Genomic DNA, 17,008 nt, shown 5'->3' on the forward strand with positions numbered 1-17,008 from the left:
TGCCATTACGAAGAAAGCACAGTAACACCTCTATTTTCTTAGACTTTCGCGAAGATTCTGCATGTCATCAAAAACTTTGACAACCTTCTGCAGTTGTGTGGTGGAGAGTATGTTGACTTGGTTGCATCATGGAAACACCAAATCCCTTCAATGGAAAATCCCTTCAGGAGTAGTTGATACAGCCCAGTCCATCACAGGTAAAGCCCTTCCCACCATTGAGCACATCTACATGGAGTGCCATCCCTAGGAAGTAGCATCCATCATCAAGGACCCCCACTATCCAAGCCATGCTCTCATCTAGCTGCTGGCATCAGGAAGGAGGTACAGGAGCCTCAGGACCCACACCACCAGGTTCAGGAATAGTTATTACCGCTCAACCATCAGTCTCTTGAACCAGAGAGGATAACTTTACTCACCTAACACTGAATTGTTCCCACAACCTATAGACTCACTTTCAAGGACTCTTCATCTTATGTTCTCAATATTTATTTATTGTTTATTTATTATTGTTGTTCCTGGCCTCCCCACCACCGAGCACGTTTACAGGGAGCGCTGCCACAAGAAAGCAACATCCATCTTCATGGATCCCCACCATCCAGGCCATGTTCTCTTCTTTATTGTCATCAGGCGGTAGGTACGGGAGCCAAGTCCTACACCACCAGGTTCAGGAACAGTTATTTCCCTTAAACCATCAGGCACCTAAAATGGCATGATTAACTACATTCACTTAACCCTGAACCGATTCCACACCCTACCGACTCACTTTCAAGGTAGTATATGGCGCCACGGTGGCATGGCAGTTAGCATGACGCTATTACAGCTTGGCGTCCAAGTTCGGTATTCAGTTCTGGCACCGTCTCTAAGGAGTTTGTATGTTCTCCCCATGACAGTATGAGTTTCCCCCAGGTGCTCCAAAACTTCCAACGTTCCAAAGATGTACCAGTTTGCATCAGTATTTACTCAGGAAACTGGCATAGCGTATACGGAAGGAAGGGAAACAAGCAGTAGTGTCATGGAACATAAAGAGATTAAAGAGGAGGAGGTGCTTGCTGCCTTACAGCGAATAAAGGTAGATAAATCCCCCGGGCCTGACATGGTATTTCCTCAGACCTTGAGAGAGGCTAGTGTAGAAATTGCAGGGGCCCTGGCAGAAATATTTAAAATGTCCTTAGCCACGGGTGTGGTGCTGGAGGATTGGAGGGTAGCTCATGTTGTTCCATTGTTTAAAAAAGGCTCCAAAAGTAAACCAGGTAAGTACAAGCCGGTGAGCCTGACATCAGTAGTAGGTAAATTATTGGAAGGTGTTCTGAGAGATCGGATATACAAGTATTTGGACAGCTAAGGGCTGGTTAAGGATAGTCAGCATGGCTTTGTGCGTGGTAGATCATGTTTAATGAATATTGTAGAGTTTTTCGAGGAGGTTACCAAGAAAGTAGATGAAGGAAAGACTGTGGATGTTTTCTACATGGACTTTAGTAAGGCTTTTGACAAGGTCCCACATGGGAGGTTAGTTCAGAAGGTTCAGGCACTAGGTATCCATGGAGAGGTTGTAAAGTGGATTCAAAATTGTCTGTGTGGGAGAAGACAGAGAGTGGTAGTGGATGATTGCTTCTCAGACTGGAGGCCTGTGACTAGTGGTGTGCCTCAGGGATCTGTGCTGGGACCATTGTTGTTTGTTGTCTATATCAATGATCTAGATGATAATGTGGTAAACTGGATCAGCAAGTGTGCTGATGACACTAAGATTGGAGGCGTTGTGTACAGCGAGGAAGGCTTTCAAAGCTTGCAGAGGGATCTTGACCAACTGGAAAAATGGGCCAGAAAATGGCAGATGGAATTTAATGCAGACAGGTGTAAGGTGTTGCATTTTGGAAGGACAAATCAAGGTAGGACTTACACAGTAAATGGTAAGGGCACTGAGGATACATAATTCCCTGATAGTGGCGTCACAGGTAGACAGGGTTGTAAAGAAGGCTTTTGGCATCCTGGCGCTCATAAATCAAAGCACTGAGTATAGGAGTTGGGTTGTTATGGGGAGGTTGTATAAGACATTGGTGAGGCCAAATTTGGAGTATTGTGTGCAGTTCTGGTCACCTAGCTATAGGAAGGATATCAGTAAGATTGAAAGAGTGCAGAGAAGATTTACTAGGATGTTGCTGGGTCTTCAGGAGTTGAGTTAAAGGGAAAGATTGAACAGGTTAGGACTTTATTCCTTGGAGCGTAGAAGAATGAGGGGGGATTTGATAGAGGTTTACAAAATTATGAGGGGTATAGACAGAGTAAATGCGAGTAGGCTCTTTCCACTTAGATTAGGAGAGATAAATACGAGAGGACATGGCTTTAGGGTGAAAGGGGAAAGGTTTAGGGGGATCTTCTTCACTCAGAGAGTGGTGGAAGTGTGGAACGAGCTGCCATCTGACGTGGTAAATGCGGGCTCACTCTTAAGTTTTAAGAATAAATTGGATAGGTACGTGGATGGGAGAGGTCTGGAGGGATATGGACTGGGTGCAGGTCAATGGGACTAGCAGAATAAAATTTTGGAACAGACTAGAAGGGCCGAATAGCCTGTTTTCTGTGCTGTAGTGTTCTGTGGTTCTGGTTAGTAGATTAATTGGTCATTGTAAAGTGTTTTGTGATTAGGCTGGGGTTAAGTGCGTAGGTGAGTTGCTGGGTGGCATAGCTCATTGGGCTGGGAGGGCCTGCTTCACACTGCATCTCTAAATAAAAATAAATAACATGTACACTCTTTGATAATAAATTTACTTTGAACACTCATTTCTGGTTGGGGTTGGGGCATTGTGTTTACGAGTCGAATTGAGGTGCTGGGGCCTGGCCCCAAGAACAGGGAGCAAGCCAGTGTCTGGCCATTGCTGGAGTGGACGTGGAGGCAATTCAAAGTGGCAGAACCAAGGTCAGGCAGAGTTGAGGCAGTGAGACCTGGACCTGAGAGCGAGGAACATGCTGATGTTTTGACCGATTTAAGCACTGGGCCGGATTGGAAAGGTGGGGTGTGGGTCAGATTGAAGCGGTGGATGCCGGGCCTGAGAACATATCAAAGCGGCAGGGCCTGGTCCGAGAGCGAGGGATGACCCACTGTTTGGCTGATATAAGTGCCGGGCCAGATTGAGAGGGTCATTGTGTCGGGGCCGCAGGAGAGGGACAGTCCAGTATTTAGCTCACTGCTTGGCACAGTTTACTCACCTCTGCACTGTCCTCAGGCTGTGGCCTGCATCTAACAGGCTCCTGGCTCGGTTGTGACTGGTTTCGTGGCGGTGGACTCACTTTTGTGACGTCAGTTTCTAAATGTTATTTGCCTACCTTTATTGCTTGCACAATGACTTTTCTGCACATTGGGTGTTTGACGGTCTTTTTTCTTAACGGCTTTGATTGGGTTCCTTTGTTTTGTGGCTGCCTGTAAGGGGTCAAACTTCAAGGTTGTATAAAGTATACATACTTTGAACTTTGAACTTTCCAGTGTTTAATGTGTCTTCTCTCAGTGTTGCCACATCCTTGACTTCTGACAAAGCACTCAGAACACCCTCCTTCATTGAGGGTCTTCAGGCAAAACCTTTTCATGCTTTATCCACAACGACTTTTATTTCCAATTCATTTTCCATTCTTGGGGATTTTCCCGTTGTTGTTGAGGCAAGTCTACCAGACAGCACAACTACACTCTGGAAGGCGATGATGAGATGCCTTGCTGTTCAGGTAAAGCAAAAGCAGGACAATGATGCCAAGTTGAACCAAGTTGCTTCGGAGATCCTTTTCAAAGTCAAAGGAAATTCATTATCAAAGTGCATATATGGTATTTTACCTTGAGATTCATTTTCTTGCAGGCAATTACAGAAAAATAAAGAATTCATGAAAACTATACATAAACTCTGACAAATAACCAATGTGGAAAAGAAGACGAATCATGCAGATAGTAAATAAATAAATAAATAATACTGAGAACATGCGTTGTAGAGGTTTGAAAGTGACTTCTTAGCTTCAATCCCATCCATCTCTCAAATCCTGTTCTGCAGGATGAGTGAATGGTGACTGATGCTGGGGGACACAACACATCTTCAAAATAACCAAATGAGCAATTCCTTCTCTCTCAGTTGTCCCTCTCCTCCAGAGAGATGTGGATGCTGAATCATTGAATAAGACAAAGAAAGTTTGGACTGCGGGGCTGGGAGGTGCAGTTGAGTGCAATGGGATTGAGACCAAAGTACAGATTACCCCTCCCACAGTGTATAGCCCTCACTCAGTTCCCCACTCATCCGGTGGTAGTCACTGTAAAGCACCCATGTCACCTTTCAAGTGGGGGTACTGAGGCACATCTGTGGGTCACTGTTACAGTTGAAGGGGTCATCTCCCCAGTGTTATGTCCCCACACCTGCTGTTTGTGGTTGGAGGGGAGGGGTGAGTAAAGGATTCAGTGATGTCCGTTGTCAAGAGGTGTAGTCACACATATACTCTGTGGGGCTGTTAACCTGACTTGGAGCTGTACTTCCAGCTTCCATTTGACCAGCTCGCAGGGTGCATTGGGAGCCTGATGGATTACTCTCCACCTACCTGGACAAGTGCAGGGTAATAGAATTGTTTGATCAGCACCCCACCCAAAAGTCAGACACTCCCTCCCTTCCTCCATCACCAGCGCACAGTGGCCACCATGTGTACCATCTCCCAAACCCACCAGCTCCACAACAGGTCAGCAAGTGTAACCTCTATAATTCTTTGCCAGTTCTAGCCCATCAGTCAGAAAATTAAATTAAATTAGCCTGTGACTTTTCCAGTGCTAACATTGCCATAGTGATACTCCCTTCCTTTGCTTTTCTTTATTCATTTTCAGAATCTGGGGATGGTGGACAGGTTCCGAGCTGTGAGTGGGAGACCTTGTTGATTCTCAGAATCACTCAGTGCATTAGTTTGATTATGGGATCTGGGCAGTGCGTCACACGGCAGGAGCCAAGGCGGGAGAAGCTTCCTGAGATGATACCCAAGTCTGAGCCCCCTCAGTTGTTTCCGGTCCTGTGCTGCAGTTCAGGACCAGGGCAGGGCAGTTCTTCCAGGTGTCTGGGCCAGTATCAAACAGCTGACTAACGTCACACTGGTCAGTTCACCGACCACTATCAGTGGGATCTTGCTGTGCACTGTTGCACATCCCACCTTGTCACTACGGCAAATTGCTATCCTTCGTTGGCTGAGTGATCCTTGGGATGTCTCAAAGTAGCAAAGATGCTGTGAGAATGCGGTTAATTCCCATTGAGTTTTTGTAGTTGGCACTCTGGCTATGTGAGTTGTGTTCGTAGTTTTAAACTTCTGCCTTATATGATGACTACAGCTTGACTGCTCAGGTTCTTTTTGTATTAATTAATTTATTTTGCTTCTGTTTTTAGGCTCATCATGGCAGAAGAGGGCAACTATCGTATGAACAATGTAAGTATTGGAGATTTCAAGCTTATAATAGCAATGAATTGTGTTGACAATATCAATTGGGGCGTTATATGATTTATCTTTCTTCAGCTAATTCTGAGCTTTGAAAACCGTGCAGTCTGAGGTTTAAGAATGAAACAAGCTTCAGGAATTCCATCATCTTTCTTCCCAGTAGAGATCTCCCAATGAATTTTACAGGGCAAAGTAATGGGTGCTGCTCCAGAGGGGAGAGAGATGAAGAGAATCAGCTTAGGAACCAGAGGGGAGGGGAGATAGTTTCTCCACAGGTGAGGATGTAGAAACATAGAAAATATACAGCACAATACAGGCCCTTGGGCCCACAAAGCTGTGCCAAACGTGCCCCTACCTTAGAACTAGCTAGGCTTTACCCATAGCCCTCTATTTTTCTAAGCTCCATGTAGCCATCCAGGGGTCTCTTAAAAGACCCTATCATTTCCGCCTCCACCACCACCGCTGGCAGCCCATTCCACACACTCACCACTCTCTGCGTAAAAAACCTACCCCTGACATCTCCTCTGTACCTACTTCCAAGCACCTTAAAACTATGCCCTCTCGTGCTAGCCATTTCAGCCCTGGGGAAAAGCCTCTGACTATCCACACGATCAATGCCTCTCATTATCTTGTACACCTCTATCGGGTCACCTCTCATTCTCCGTCGCTCCAAGGATAAAAGGCTGAGTTTACTCAACCTATTCTCATAAGGCATGCTCCCCAATCCAGGCAACATCCTTGTAAATCTCCTCTGCACCCTTTCTATGGTTTCCTCGTCCTCTTGTAGTGAGGCAACCAGAATTGAGCACAGTACTCCAAGTGGGGTCTGACCAGTGTCCTATATAGGCTCTTAAACTCAATTCCACAATTGATGAAGGCCAATACCTGTATACCTTCTTAACCACAGAGTCAACCTGCGTAGCAGCTTTGAGTGTCCTATGGACTCAGACCCCAAGACCCCTCTGATCCTCGACACTGCCAAGAGTCTTACCATTAATACCATATTCTGCCATCATATTTGACCTACCAAAATGCCACCTCACACTTACCTGGGTTGAACTCCATCTGCGACTTCTCAGCCCAGTTTTGCATCCTATCAATGTCCCTTTGTAACCTCCGACAGCCCTCCACACTATCCACAACACCCCGAACATTTGTGTCATCAGCAAATTTACTAACCCATCCCTCCACCAGATCATTTATAAAAATCACAAAGAGTAAGGGTCCCTGAACAGATCCCTGAGGCACACCACTGGTAACCAACCTCCATGCAGAATATGACCCATCTACAACCACTTTTGTGGGGAAGCCAGTTCTGGATCCACAAAGCAAGGTCCCCTTGGATCCCATGCCTCCTTACTTTCTCAATAAGCCTTGCATGGGGTACCTTATCGAATGCCTTGCTGAAATCCATATACACTACATCTATGGCTCTACCTGATGTGATCTGGGACGTGCTGACTGGAAGAGTTGTGGGAGCAGCTTTAACAAAGGGAATTGGGAAATGAATGACGAGGAGCCTGTGGGAAGGAGTGGGAGATGGGGGGTGATTTGGAGCTCCTTTAGAGGCAGCATGGGTGATGGGCTGAATGTCCCATGCCGAGGTTTGGTCATCTGCCAAACCAAGTTGAAGGGATGTAATTGTGAGGAGTTTGCGTGTCTACATGGATTGTTAAAACGCATGGTTGGGGTGTGATGTTTAGATTTTCCCAGTTAACTGGTGAGACGACACTCTGAATGTTGACTGCGTCAGGAGAATGAGCCATAGAGTACAGCTTAGTAATAACTCTGCCATCACCAATGCAAGAGATTCTTATGAGCAACACCTCATATCTTTCTGGGTCGCCTCCAACCTGATGGTATGAACATCAATTTCTCTAACTTCTGGCAATTCCTTTTCCTTTCCCCCTCCCTCTTTTCTTTCTCCATTCCCCAGTCTAGCTTCTTACCTCTTCTCCTCACCTGCCTATCACACCCCTCTAGTGCTCCTCTTCCCCCCCTTTTTCCCATCATCCACTCTCCCTCCTATTAGATTCTCTCTTCAGCTCGTTACCTTTTCCATCTGTCACCTCCCACCTTCTCACTTCATCCCCGCCCCCACCTTGCCCCTCACCTGGCTTCACCTGTCACCTGCTAGCTTGTACTCCTTCCCCTCCCCCATCAATGTTTCTAACACCACCTTATTCTGGCTTCTTCCCCCTTCCGTTTCAGTTGCAATGAAAGGTATCAGCCCAGGATATTGACCATGCATAGATACTGCCTGACCTGCTGAATTCCTCCAGGATTTTGTGTGGTCCATCACTCGCTGGCCGATTTGTCGGCATTAGCTGACGTGGGAAATCAGGACTAAGCCAAAGCAGGCTGTGCTTTCCTGATGGGTCAGACCTGGTCTGTGATGAATGCAGGAGATTGCAAACGTGGAATCTGGAGCAATGTACTGGAGGTGCTTAGCAGGTCAAGCAGCATCCTGAGGGAGAGGGGTGGTGGCGAATGAAATTTTAGATCAAAAGCCCTGAATCAGGAATGGACCCAAACTTACAAATCCTCTTGCTACCCCCACCCACCTCCTTCCACTCCCCCCCCCCGCCCCCGCTGTCCTGCTGGGTTCATCTAATCTCCCTCAGCAGACTGAGAGATGGTCACCAAGTGTCAGAAATGCAATAAGTGTAATTAGCCGATTGGAACCCAGACTGGCCTTTGAGCAATAGAGAAAGGTGTCCACAGCCAGGAAACTTAGTGTGGAAGTGGGTGGGTGAGATAATGGGGAAAGACTGGTGAGAGTCGGGTGCAGGCTCCTACAGTAACCACACCGCTTGATCGAGTTTAAAGGAAGAGATAACAGGACCTTCTCAGAAGGGAGCAGTGATTAAATGAGGGAAGGATTTTGTGATGTTCTTAGAGCAAAGGGTGACTTCAGAGTGAAGGACTTCCCAGGGAGTAGTTGGTCATATTGTGACTGAATTTTACACAGTCTGACAAAGAGAACAACAGTCAAGGTGAGTATTTTAACCTTAAACTACGTGGGCAATGGACTGAACTGGGAGGAAATAGGATCAGGGTTGTTCATAGAGTCACAGAACAGTATAGTATCAGTACAGACCCTTCTGGCCCAGTGATCCATGCTGACCACAGTGCCCACTAAGTTAATCCTGACTCTGCATTCAGACCAGACCCCTCTAAGCCCTGCCCCTCCATGAACCTATCCAAGGGCTTCTTCAATAATACTATTGTACCTGCCTCGTTCTGTACACTCACCAAGCTCCATGAGAAAAAGTTGCTCATCAGGTCCCTTTTAACTCTTTCTCCTCTCACCCTAAATCTATGCCAACTTTCACTGAGGAGAAGATGGTAAATGTCCACAGTATCAACGCCTCAAATTTCCGTAAGGTCACCCTTCATTCTCCTGTATTCCTAGGAGAAGTGACCTAGTCCAGCATTCTCTCCCTATAACTCAGGCCCCTTAGTCCTGGCAATATGCTTGTAAATCTTTTCCGCACTTTTTCTAGTTTGACGGTGTCTTTCCAATAACAAGATGACCAAAGCTTCCCAGTTCTCCAAGTGTGGCCTCACCAATAACTTGTACAACTGCACCATGAGGTCCTGCTGTCCAGCTCCTAAACTGAATGCCCTGACTGATGAACACCAGTGTGTAATCACTTTTCACCATCTTGCCTACCTGTGACATTGCTTTCAATGAACTATGCACTTGTACTCCTAAGTCCCTCCATTCCACTACACTCCCCAATGCCCAACCATTCATTGTACAAATCCTGCTCTGGTTTAACTTTCCAAAATGCATTACTTCACTCTCATCTGTACTGAAATTTATTTTCCACCCCCTGTACACTTCCCAAACTGAAGATTCCCCAGTAATCTGTGATAAGCTTCTTTATCAACACCTCCTTATTTCATGTTATTTGCGAGTTTGCTGATCGAGCCTTAATACATTTGCATACATTAATACAACGGTCCCCAACCACTGGGCTGTGGACCAGTACCGGGCCGCAAAGCATGCGCTACCGGGCCGCGAGGAAACGATGAGTCAGCTGCACCTTTCCTCATTCCCTGTCACGCACTGTTGAACTTGAACACAGGGTTGTCAACTATCCCGTACATTGGGCTAAATTGGTTTGTCCCATATGGGACCGCCCTTGTCCCGTATTTCCCCCACTAAGGTAGAGCGTTCCTATGAAACCTTTCGTGCCGAAATGGCGTGAAGCGAAGAAGGAATTACCAGTAATTTATATGGGAAAAATTTTTGAGCGTTCCCAGACTTAATATATAACCTACCAAATCATACCAATAACACATAAAACCTAAAATAACAGTAACGTATAGTAAAAGCACAGCCTATATAAAGTAGAAATAATGTATGTACAGTGTAGTTGGGAAGATTAAGCCAAAACCGATTTGTGGGAAAAAAATCGGCATGTACGCGCATGCGCACGTCACACATGCGCACGTCACACATGCGCACGTCACACATGCGCACGTCGCACATGTGCACGTCACACATGTGCGCACAGGTGCCTGTGCAGGGCTTCATGGTCATGGTAGTCTTTCCTGGGGTAAAGTGTCCCGGGATTTGACTGCTACTTTTGTCCCTTATTTGGGGGTGAGAAAGTTGGCAACCCTAACTGTAAAAGACAGGTTGAGGTGAGTTTAGCCCTACTTGAACAGCCCCCTCCCGGTCAGCCGGTCCGCAAGAATATTGTCAATATTAAACCGGTCCGCAGTGCAAAAAAGGTTGGGGACCCCTGCATTAATACATTTGTTGGGACCTTTATTCATTATTTATAAATAATGAATAAATGTCCCAACACTGGCCCTTGCCACACTCTAGTCACCAGCCCCCATTCTGAGAAAACTTTCAACCACGCTCTGCTTCCTGCGTTCAAGGCAAATTTTGAATCCACCTAATTGGCTCTTCCTGGATTCCATGGGACCCAACCTTCCAGACTAGCCTACCATCAGGTCCTTGAAGGCCTTACTAAATCATGTACATCCTTGATTACTGCTTCAAAAATCTTTAAAAATTACTTTAAGGATGACTTCCCATGCACAAAGCAATTCTTTCTAAGCAGACTGTCTATCCAAATGCTGGTAGATCTTGTCCCTCAGAATTTCCTTCAGTAACTTTCCCACTACCGATGTCAGGCTGACTAGCCTGTAATTCCATGGCTTCTTGCTACCTTTAAGCAACAGAACATAATTTCAGGAATTTTACCAGTGGCTAATAATGAAACAAGTATCTCCACAAAGGTCACTACACTTTCCTTTCTGGTTTCCCACACAACCTAAGGACACACCTGCTCAAGTCTTGGGAACCTATTCACCTTAATGCACTGTAAGGCTGTGAGTACATCCTCCCAGATAACACAAATCCCCTCCAAAATATTTCTACTTGTTTCCCTTTTCTGTCCTGAGCAACCATGATTTCCTCTTAAGTAAACAAATATCCTTTAACTATCCTGCAGCTCAAGATATAGGCAGTACTGCTGATCTTAGACCTTCTTTCTAGACCTGTCCCTAGACATCCTTTTAATATGGCTATGGAACCTCTTTGGTATTTTCCTTAACCTCACCTGCCAGAACCATTTCATACCCCCTTTGCCCTCCTGATTTCCCACTTAGTGTTTTAATCCTTTTTTATACTCAAAGGGATTCACTTGATTCCAAAACCACCTAAACCCAATGTATGCTTCCATTTTCTTGACTAGAGCCTCAATATCTCATCAGCCAAGGTTCCCTAAACTTGCCAGGGTGTAGGGTTCACTCTAACAGTAATGCACTGCTCCTGGACTCTCCAAAAAGCCTCCCCCCTCCCCCACCCCTTGCCATTTGTTCCTTTTTCAAACAAGCTCACCCAAACAACTTTTACTAGATTTTCCCCAATTGCTCCAAAATTAGCCCTGCTTCAGTTTAGGGTCTTTACCTGTGGATCTGATCTATCCTTTCCCATGATCTTAAAGGTAATAGAATTATGGTCACTTGAGCCAAAAGCTCCCTGGCTGCTGCTTCAGTTACTTGTTCTGCCTCATTCCTTAAGAGGAGGTTCAGTATTGCACCCTCCCAAATAGGGCCCTCTATTGACCCAGGAAATTCCTCTGGACACATTTCACAAATTCTACCAATCTTGACCCTTAACATTCTGAGTGACACAATCGATAATGGAGAAATTAAATTTTCCCACTAATACAACCCTATTGTTGTTACAACTGAAGAATTTATCTACACATCAGTTCCTCAAGATCCTGCTGGGCAGGGGGTTATAATACAGCCCCACTAGTGACTCTCCATTGCTTGTTTCTAAGTTCTACCCATTTGGCCTCACTGGAAGATCCTATGAATGTCATTTCTAAGTCCTGATCAAAGAGGCAACACCCGCTTCTTGCTTACCTCTATCCCATCATTCCTGTACCACCTGTATCCTGGAATGCTGAACCTCTCTCAGCTATGTTTCTGAGATGACTATAACATCCCAGTCCTCAGAGACAATCCAGGCTCTGACTTCATCCATCTTACCTGTTAAACTCAAAGCTCAGTTTAACAGGGTATCCCTTTCCCTGCTTTTAATGTTACCCTGGCTATCTTAATTACTAAACTTGTTACTGCTTTATTCCAAGACTTCCTTCCGTTCAAAATGCCAACTCACCCCCCCCCCCAGCTAAACTAATTAAAACCTCCCATGGAGCACCGGCAAATTTTTCTGCCAGGATATTGGTCTCCCTCTGGATCAAGTGCAACCATTCCCTCTTGTAACAGGTTGCCACCACCCCAAAGGAGATCACAGTGATCCAAGAACCTGAATGCTTATCCCCTCACTGGCTCTGCAGCCAGAACTTCTCATTCCTGACGTGGCACCAGGAGTAATCCAGGGATCACTGCCCCCTGAGGTCCAGCTTCCTAATTTACCCAACTCCTGTACTCATTCTGCAGGAAGGACCTCATACCATGTTCTATCTGTACAATAACCTCCGGCTATTTGCCCCGTCCCTTGAGAATTTTATGCAGCTGCACAAAGACATCCTTGACCTTGGCACCCCCGCCCCCCCCCGCCCGGTGTCTTTTCTGCAGCCACAGAATCTGCTGTCTGTCTCCTATCACTATCACCCTGTCTAACTGTATCCTTTCCCTCTGAATCTCAGAACTAGTCACAGTGCCAAGGACCTGACTGCTGCCGCTAGCCCCTGAAAGCACATCCACGCCAGCAGTATCCAAAGGTGTTAGTGAGGGGGATGGCCACGGGGAGCCCTACGCGATCTAAACTTCCCTCCATTCTCCCCAGACAGACATCTTCTGGTTATTGGTCATTGCTGCCCTGGGAAAAGCTGCTGGCTGTCCACTCTATCTATGTCTCTCATAATATTATACATCTCTAACAAGACACCTCATATCCACCTTTGCTCGAAAGAGGAAGGCCCATCTCACTCGACCTTTCCTCATAAGACATGTTCTCTAATCCAGGCAGCATCCTCTGCACCCTCTCTAAAGTTTCCACATCCTTCCTATAATGAGGCAATTAGAAGTGAACCAAGTGTGGTCTTACCAGAGTTTTGCAGCTCCTGAACTCAGAGCTCCGACTAATGAAGGCCAACACACCATATGCCTTCGTAACCACCCTGTCAACTTGCATCACACATCAAAGTTGCTGGTGAACGCAGCATCTCTAGGAAGAGGTACAGTCAACGTAAGAGGGGCAGCCATGACGCGGAACTCTTCTTCCGCCGTCTCCGTCTCCGAGCTCACTTCCTCGGCAAGGACTCTCCCACCCCCACCGATGACCCCTTCTCCCGGCTTCAACCCTCCTCCTCTTCATGGACACCCCGCTCTGGTCTTCTGCCTGCTCCGGATCTCCTCATTGCTAACTGTGGAGTGCGGAGGGAGTGGAGAGCAGAGCTTTCGGAAGGAGTAAGGTTGGAATGGAAACGGGCTGCGGTGGAGTCGAGACTGTTGATGTCCTTTCAGCAGTTAGCAATGAGGAGATCTGGAGCAGGCAGAAGACCAGAGCAGGGTGTCCATGAAGAGGAGGAAGGTTGAAGACGGGAGAAGGGGTCATCGGTGGGGTTGGGAGAGTCCTTACCGAGGAAGTGAGCTCGGAGACAGAGACGGCGGAAGAAGAGTTCCGCGTCATGGCTGTAGCTCTTACGTCAACTGTACCTCTTCCTAGAGATGCTGCCTGGCCTGCTGCGTTCACCAGCAACTTTGATGTGTGTTGCTTGAATTTCCAACATCTGCAGAATTCCTCGTGTCAACTTGCATAGCAGGTTTTCGGGTACCAGGGAAGGAAAAACTGATCTATAGGAATAAACAAACAGTTGGGCTTACTAGTTACTATTTAACTAGGTGAAAAGTGGTCTGTGGAGAGCGAGTCTGAGGGATTAGTAACAGAAAATCAGGAGATGACAGATTAATTATGCAGAATTTTGCCGGAGTTCTCACCGTAGAGGATAAAAATAACATTCCAGAAGGAATGTAAATCAGAGCCTGGCGGGAGGGACGATCCTGAGGACGATAGCCCAATGTGAATTGTTGGAGCTGTGGCTGACAAAAGTGGTGAGTGAGGAAGTTGATGCACTAGTTTTAATTCTCAGAGTTCCGGGGTTTTGGAGAAGTTGGAAAATGATAAATGTAAATCCATTGTTTAAAAGAGAGGGAGAGAAAAAGCAGGAAACTACAGGCCAGTGAGCTGAACATCAGGCTTTGGGAAACATTGGAAGTGATTAATTAATGATGTTAAAGCAGAGCTCTAAGAAATATTTGAGGTAACACATAGAATCACAAGAAAACGGGAGCAGAGATAGACCACTCGGCCCTTCAAACCTATCCCACCATTCAATATGATCATGGCTGATTTACGCTGACCTCAAGATTCAAGATTATTTATTGATATTCTTAAGTACTTGAGTGTAAAGGAGACTGAAATGATTGTTACCCCGAATCCAATGTAGCATAAAAAACACAATAAATATAAAAGAAATCCTACTAAACAGGACAGTATGTTAGCGAGGCAGCTAGCGTAATGCTATTACAAAGCCAGCAATTCAGGTTCAATAACCGTCACTGTCTGTTAGGAGTTTGCACATTCTGCCCATGACCAAAAGGATTTCTCCCAGGGGGCTCTGGTTTCCTCCCACAGTTCAAAGACGTACCGGTGGCAGGTTATTTGGTCATTGCAAATTGTCCCATGACTAGGCTAGGATTAAGTCGAGGGATTGCCGGGTGGCATGTCTCAAAGGGCCAGAGGGACCCGTTATGTGTTGTATCTCAATAACTAGGTAAACAGGATGTACGAGTGACTGTTACATACACAGACTGAATGTACGTACGTAAAGTGAAGTGTGGTGAATGTACGTAGTGGTGATAGGGGGTGGGTGGGGTGGGTTCATGGCTTGAGGTGTCGATTAGCCTTACTGCTGGGGGGAATTAGCAGTTTCTGAGTCTGTTGGTTTTGGCATGGATGCTGTGTAGCTTCTTCCCTGATGGGAGTGGTTCAAGCAGTGCATGAGCAGGGTGGGTGGGATCCTTCATGAAGTTAACGGCCATTTTCTGTATATATGTCCTGATGGCAGGTAGGTAGGTGCCAGTGATGCGTTGGCGGTTTTAACCAACCCTTCTAGTGCCTCCAATCCACTGCAGTGCAGTTTCTGTACTACACTCTAACGTAGCCTGCTCCTCTTCTGTGCCATTTCTCTACATCCCTTCTATTCTTCGACCTGTCAAATCTTTAGCCCCCTCCACTTTACTACTTATAGGATCCTGCTTCCTCCACCTCAGGGGTGGAGAATTCCAAAGGTTCATCACCCTCTGTGAGAGTAGAAATTTTCACACATCTTAGTTTAGAATCATCAGCCCCTCATAGCTCCTTGTTTGTAGCTCTCCCACTGGTGAAAATATCCTAACATCTCCCTTGTCAAGCTCCCTTAGGAGCTTGTATGTTTGAATTCACTCACCCCTCATTCTTCTAAACTGCAAGGAATACAGACTCAAACTGTCCAGCCTCTCTGAATAGGATAACTGTCTGATCCCAGGAATCATCCTGCTGAATCTCCATGGGACTAGCTCCAGTCCTATGCTACCTTTTATGGGTAAGGAGATTAGAACTTTATACCAGCTGAGGTCTCACTAATATAATTGCAACAACACCTCCCAAATTGTAAACTCCAACCCTTTCACAATAAAGCTCAAAATGCTGTTTGTCTTCTAATAACTCGGTGTTTTTTTTTGTGATTCTTGTAAAAAGAACACCACTATCCCACTGGATTTCACTCAGTTTCAATCTCTCTCCACTCAAACAATAAGTATCTCTTACCAACGTGTACGAATGCCCACCTTCTCCCATTAAACTCCATTTTCCAGGTTTTCAACCCATCCAGTCTATCTGCACTCAGTGGCCACTTTATTAGGTACACCTGTACACCTACTCATTAATGTAACTGTCTAATCAGCCAATCATGTGGCAGCAACTCAATGCATAAAAGCATGCAGACATGGCAAGAAGTTCAGTTGTTGTTCAGACCACTTACTGAAAGTGTTTTTTTTGTTTTTCACTGCATTTCCCTGTAAAATCGAGAGCAGGGTTTCCAACCTGGTGTCCATAGACCCCTTGCTTAATGGTATTGGTCCATAATATGCAAAAAGGTTGGGAATGCCTCCTCTAGAGACTGATGGGGGTGAAAACTCCAGGAGATCAGCAGTTTCAGAGATACTCAAACCACCCTGTCTGACGTCAACAATCATTCCACGGTCAAAATCACTTAGCTCACATTTCTTCCTCATTCTGTTGTTTGGTCTGAACAACAACTGAACCTCTTGATCATTGATAATGTGTATAACAGACAGTGTGCATCACAGGTACAGGTTGCTGATGACTCATTGAAAATAGGAAAAGCTGGAAACAGTTAACAAGGCAGACAGTGTGTGGGGAGAGCAAAATAGTTAGTGTTAAAAGACATTAACTGTCATCTAAACCGAGGAAGAGAAGCAAGCGCAGGAAAGTAAGTTGTAAAGAGGATGTAGAGAGGGTGTTGATGGGGTGAGGCTGTGGGTGAGGGACATTGATGGTGTGGGTAGGGAACATTGATGGTGTGGGTAGGGAACATTGAGGGTGAGGGACGTTGATGGTGTGGGTAGGGGACATTGATGGTGTGGGTGAGGGACATTGATGGGGGTAGGGAACATTGATGGTGGGGGTAGGGAACATTGATGGTGAGGGTGAGGGACATTGATGGTGAGGGTGAGGGACGTTGATGGTGTGGGTAGGGAACATTGATGGTGAGGGTGAGGGACATTGATGGTGAGGGTGAGGGACATTGATGGTGTGGGTAGGGAACATTGATAGAGTGGGGAGTGGGCAGAGTGAGGCCGATGTAAGCTTCCCCAGTGTGGCTGGAGAGCTAGAACAGAGTGAGGTTGAACTGCTGTAAGTATGGAGGTGTCTGGGTACCTGTGGTTCATGAACCACTAGTACTAGGGGACACGGAGTAATTCAGAAGCAAACGTTTCTTGCTGGGAAATTGAATACAGAGAGTAATAAGGTGGTGTTTCAGTGTCATCGGAATTGGTTTTATTTAAA

General features: G+C 46.1%; 1 protein-coding gene across 2 annotated transcripts in view; it reads left to right on the forward strand.

The window, feature by feature from the left end:
• Positions 1-17,008, forward strand: part of nfkb1 (nuclear factor of kappa light polypeptide gene enhancer in B-cells 1) — a 126,903-nt gene that overhangs the window by 16,002 nt on the left and 93,893 nt on the right. For both annotated transcript variants that reach the window (XM_063046963.1, XM_063046962.1), the window contains exon 2: positions 5,385-5,424. In XM_063046963.1, the coding sequence (XP_062903033.1) occupies positions 5,392-5,424 (33 nt within the window). In that variant the 5' untranslated portion in view covers positions 5,385-5,391. The remainder of the gene's footprint in view (positions 1-5,384; positions 5,425-17,008) is intronic.

This window comes from Mobula hypostoma, chromosome 4 (genome assembly GCF_963921235.1).
Source record: "Mobula hypostoma chromosome 4, sMobHyp1.1, whole genome shotgun sequence".
Taxonomy (NCBI): Eukaryota; Metazoa; Chordata; class Chondrichthyes; order Myliobatiformes; family Myliobatidae; genus Mobula; species Mobula hypostoma.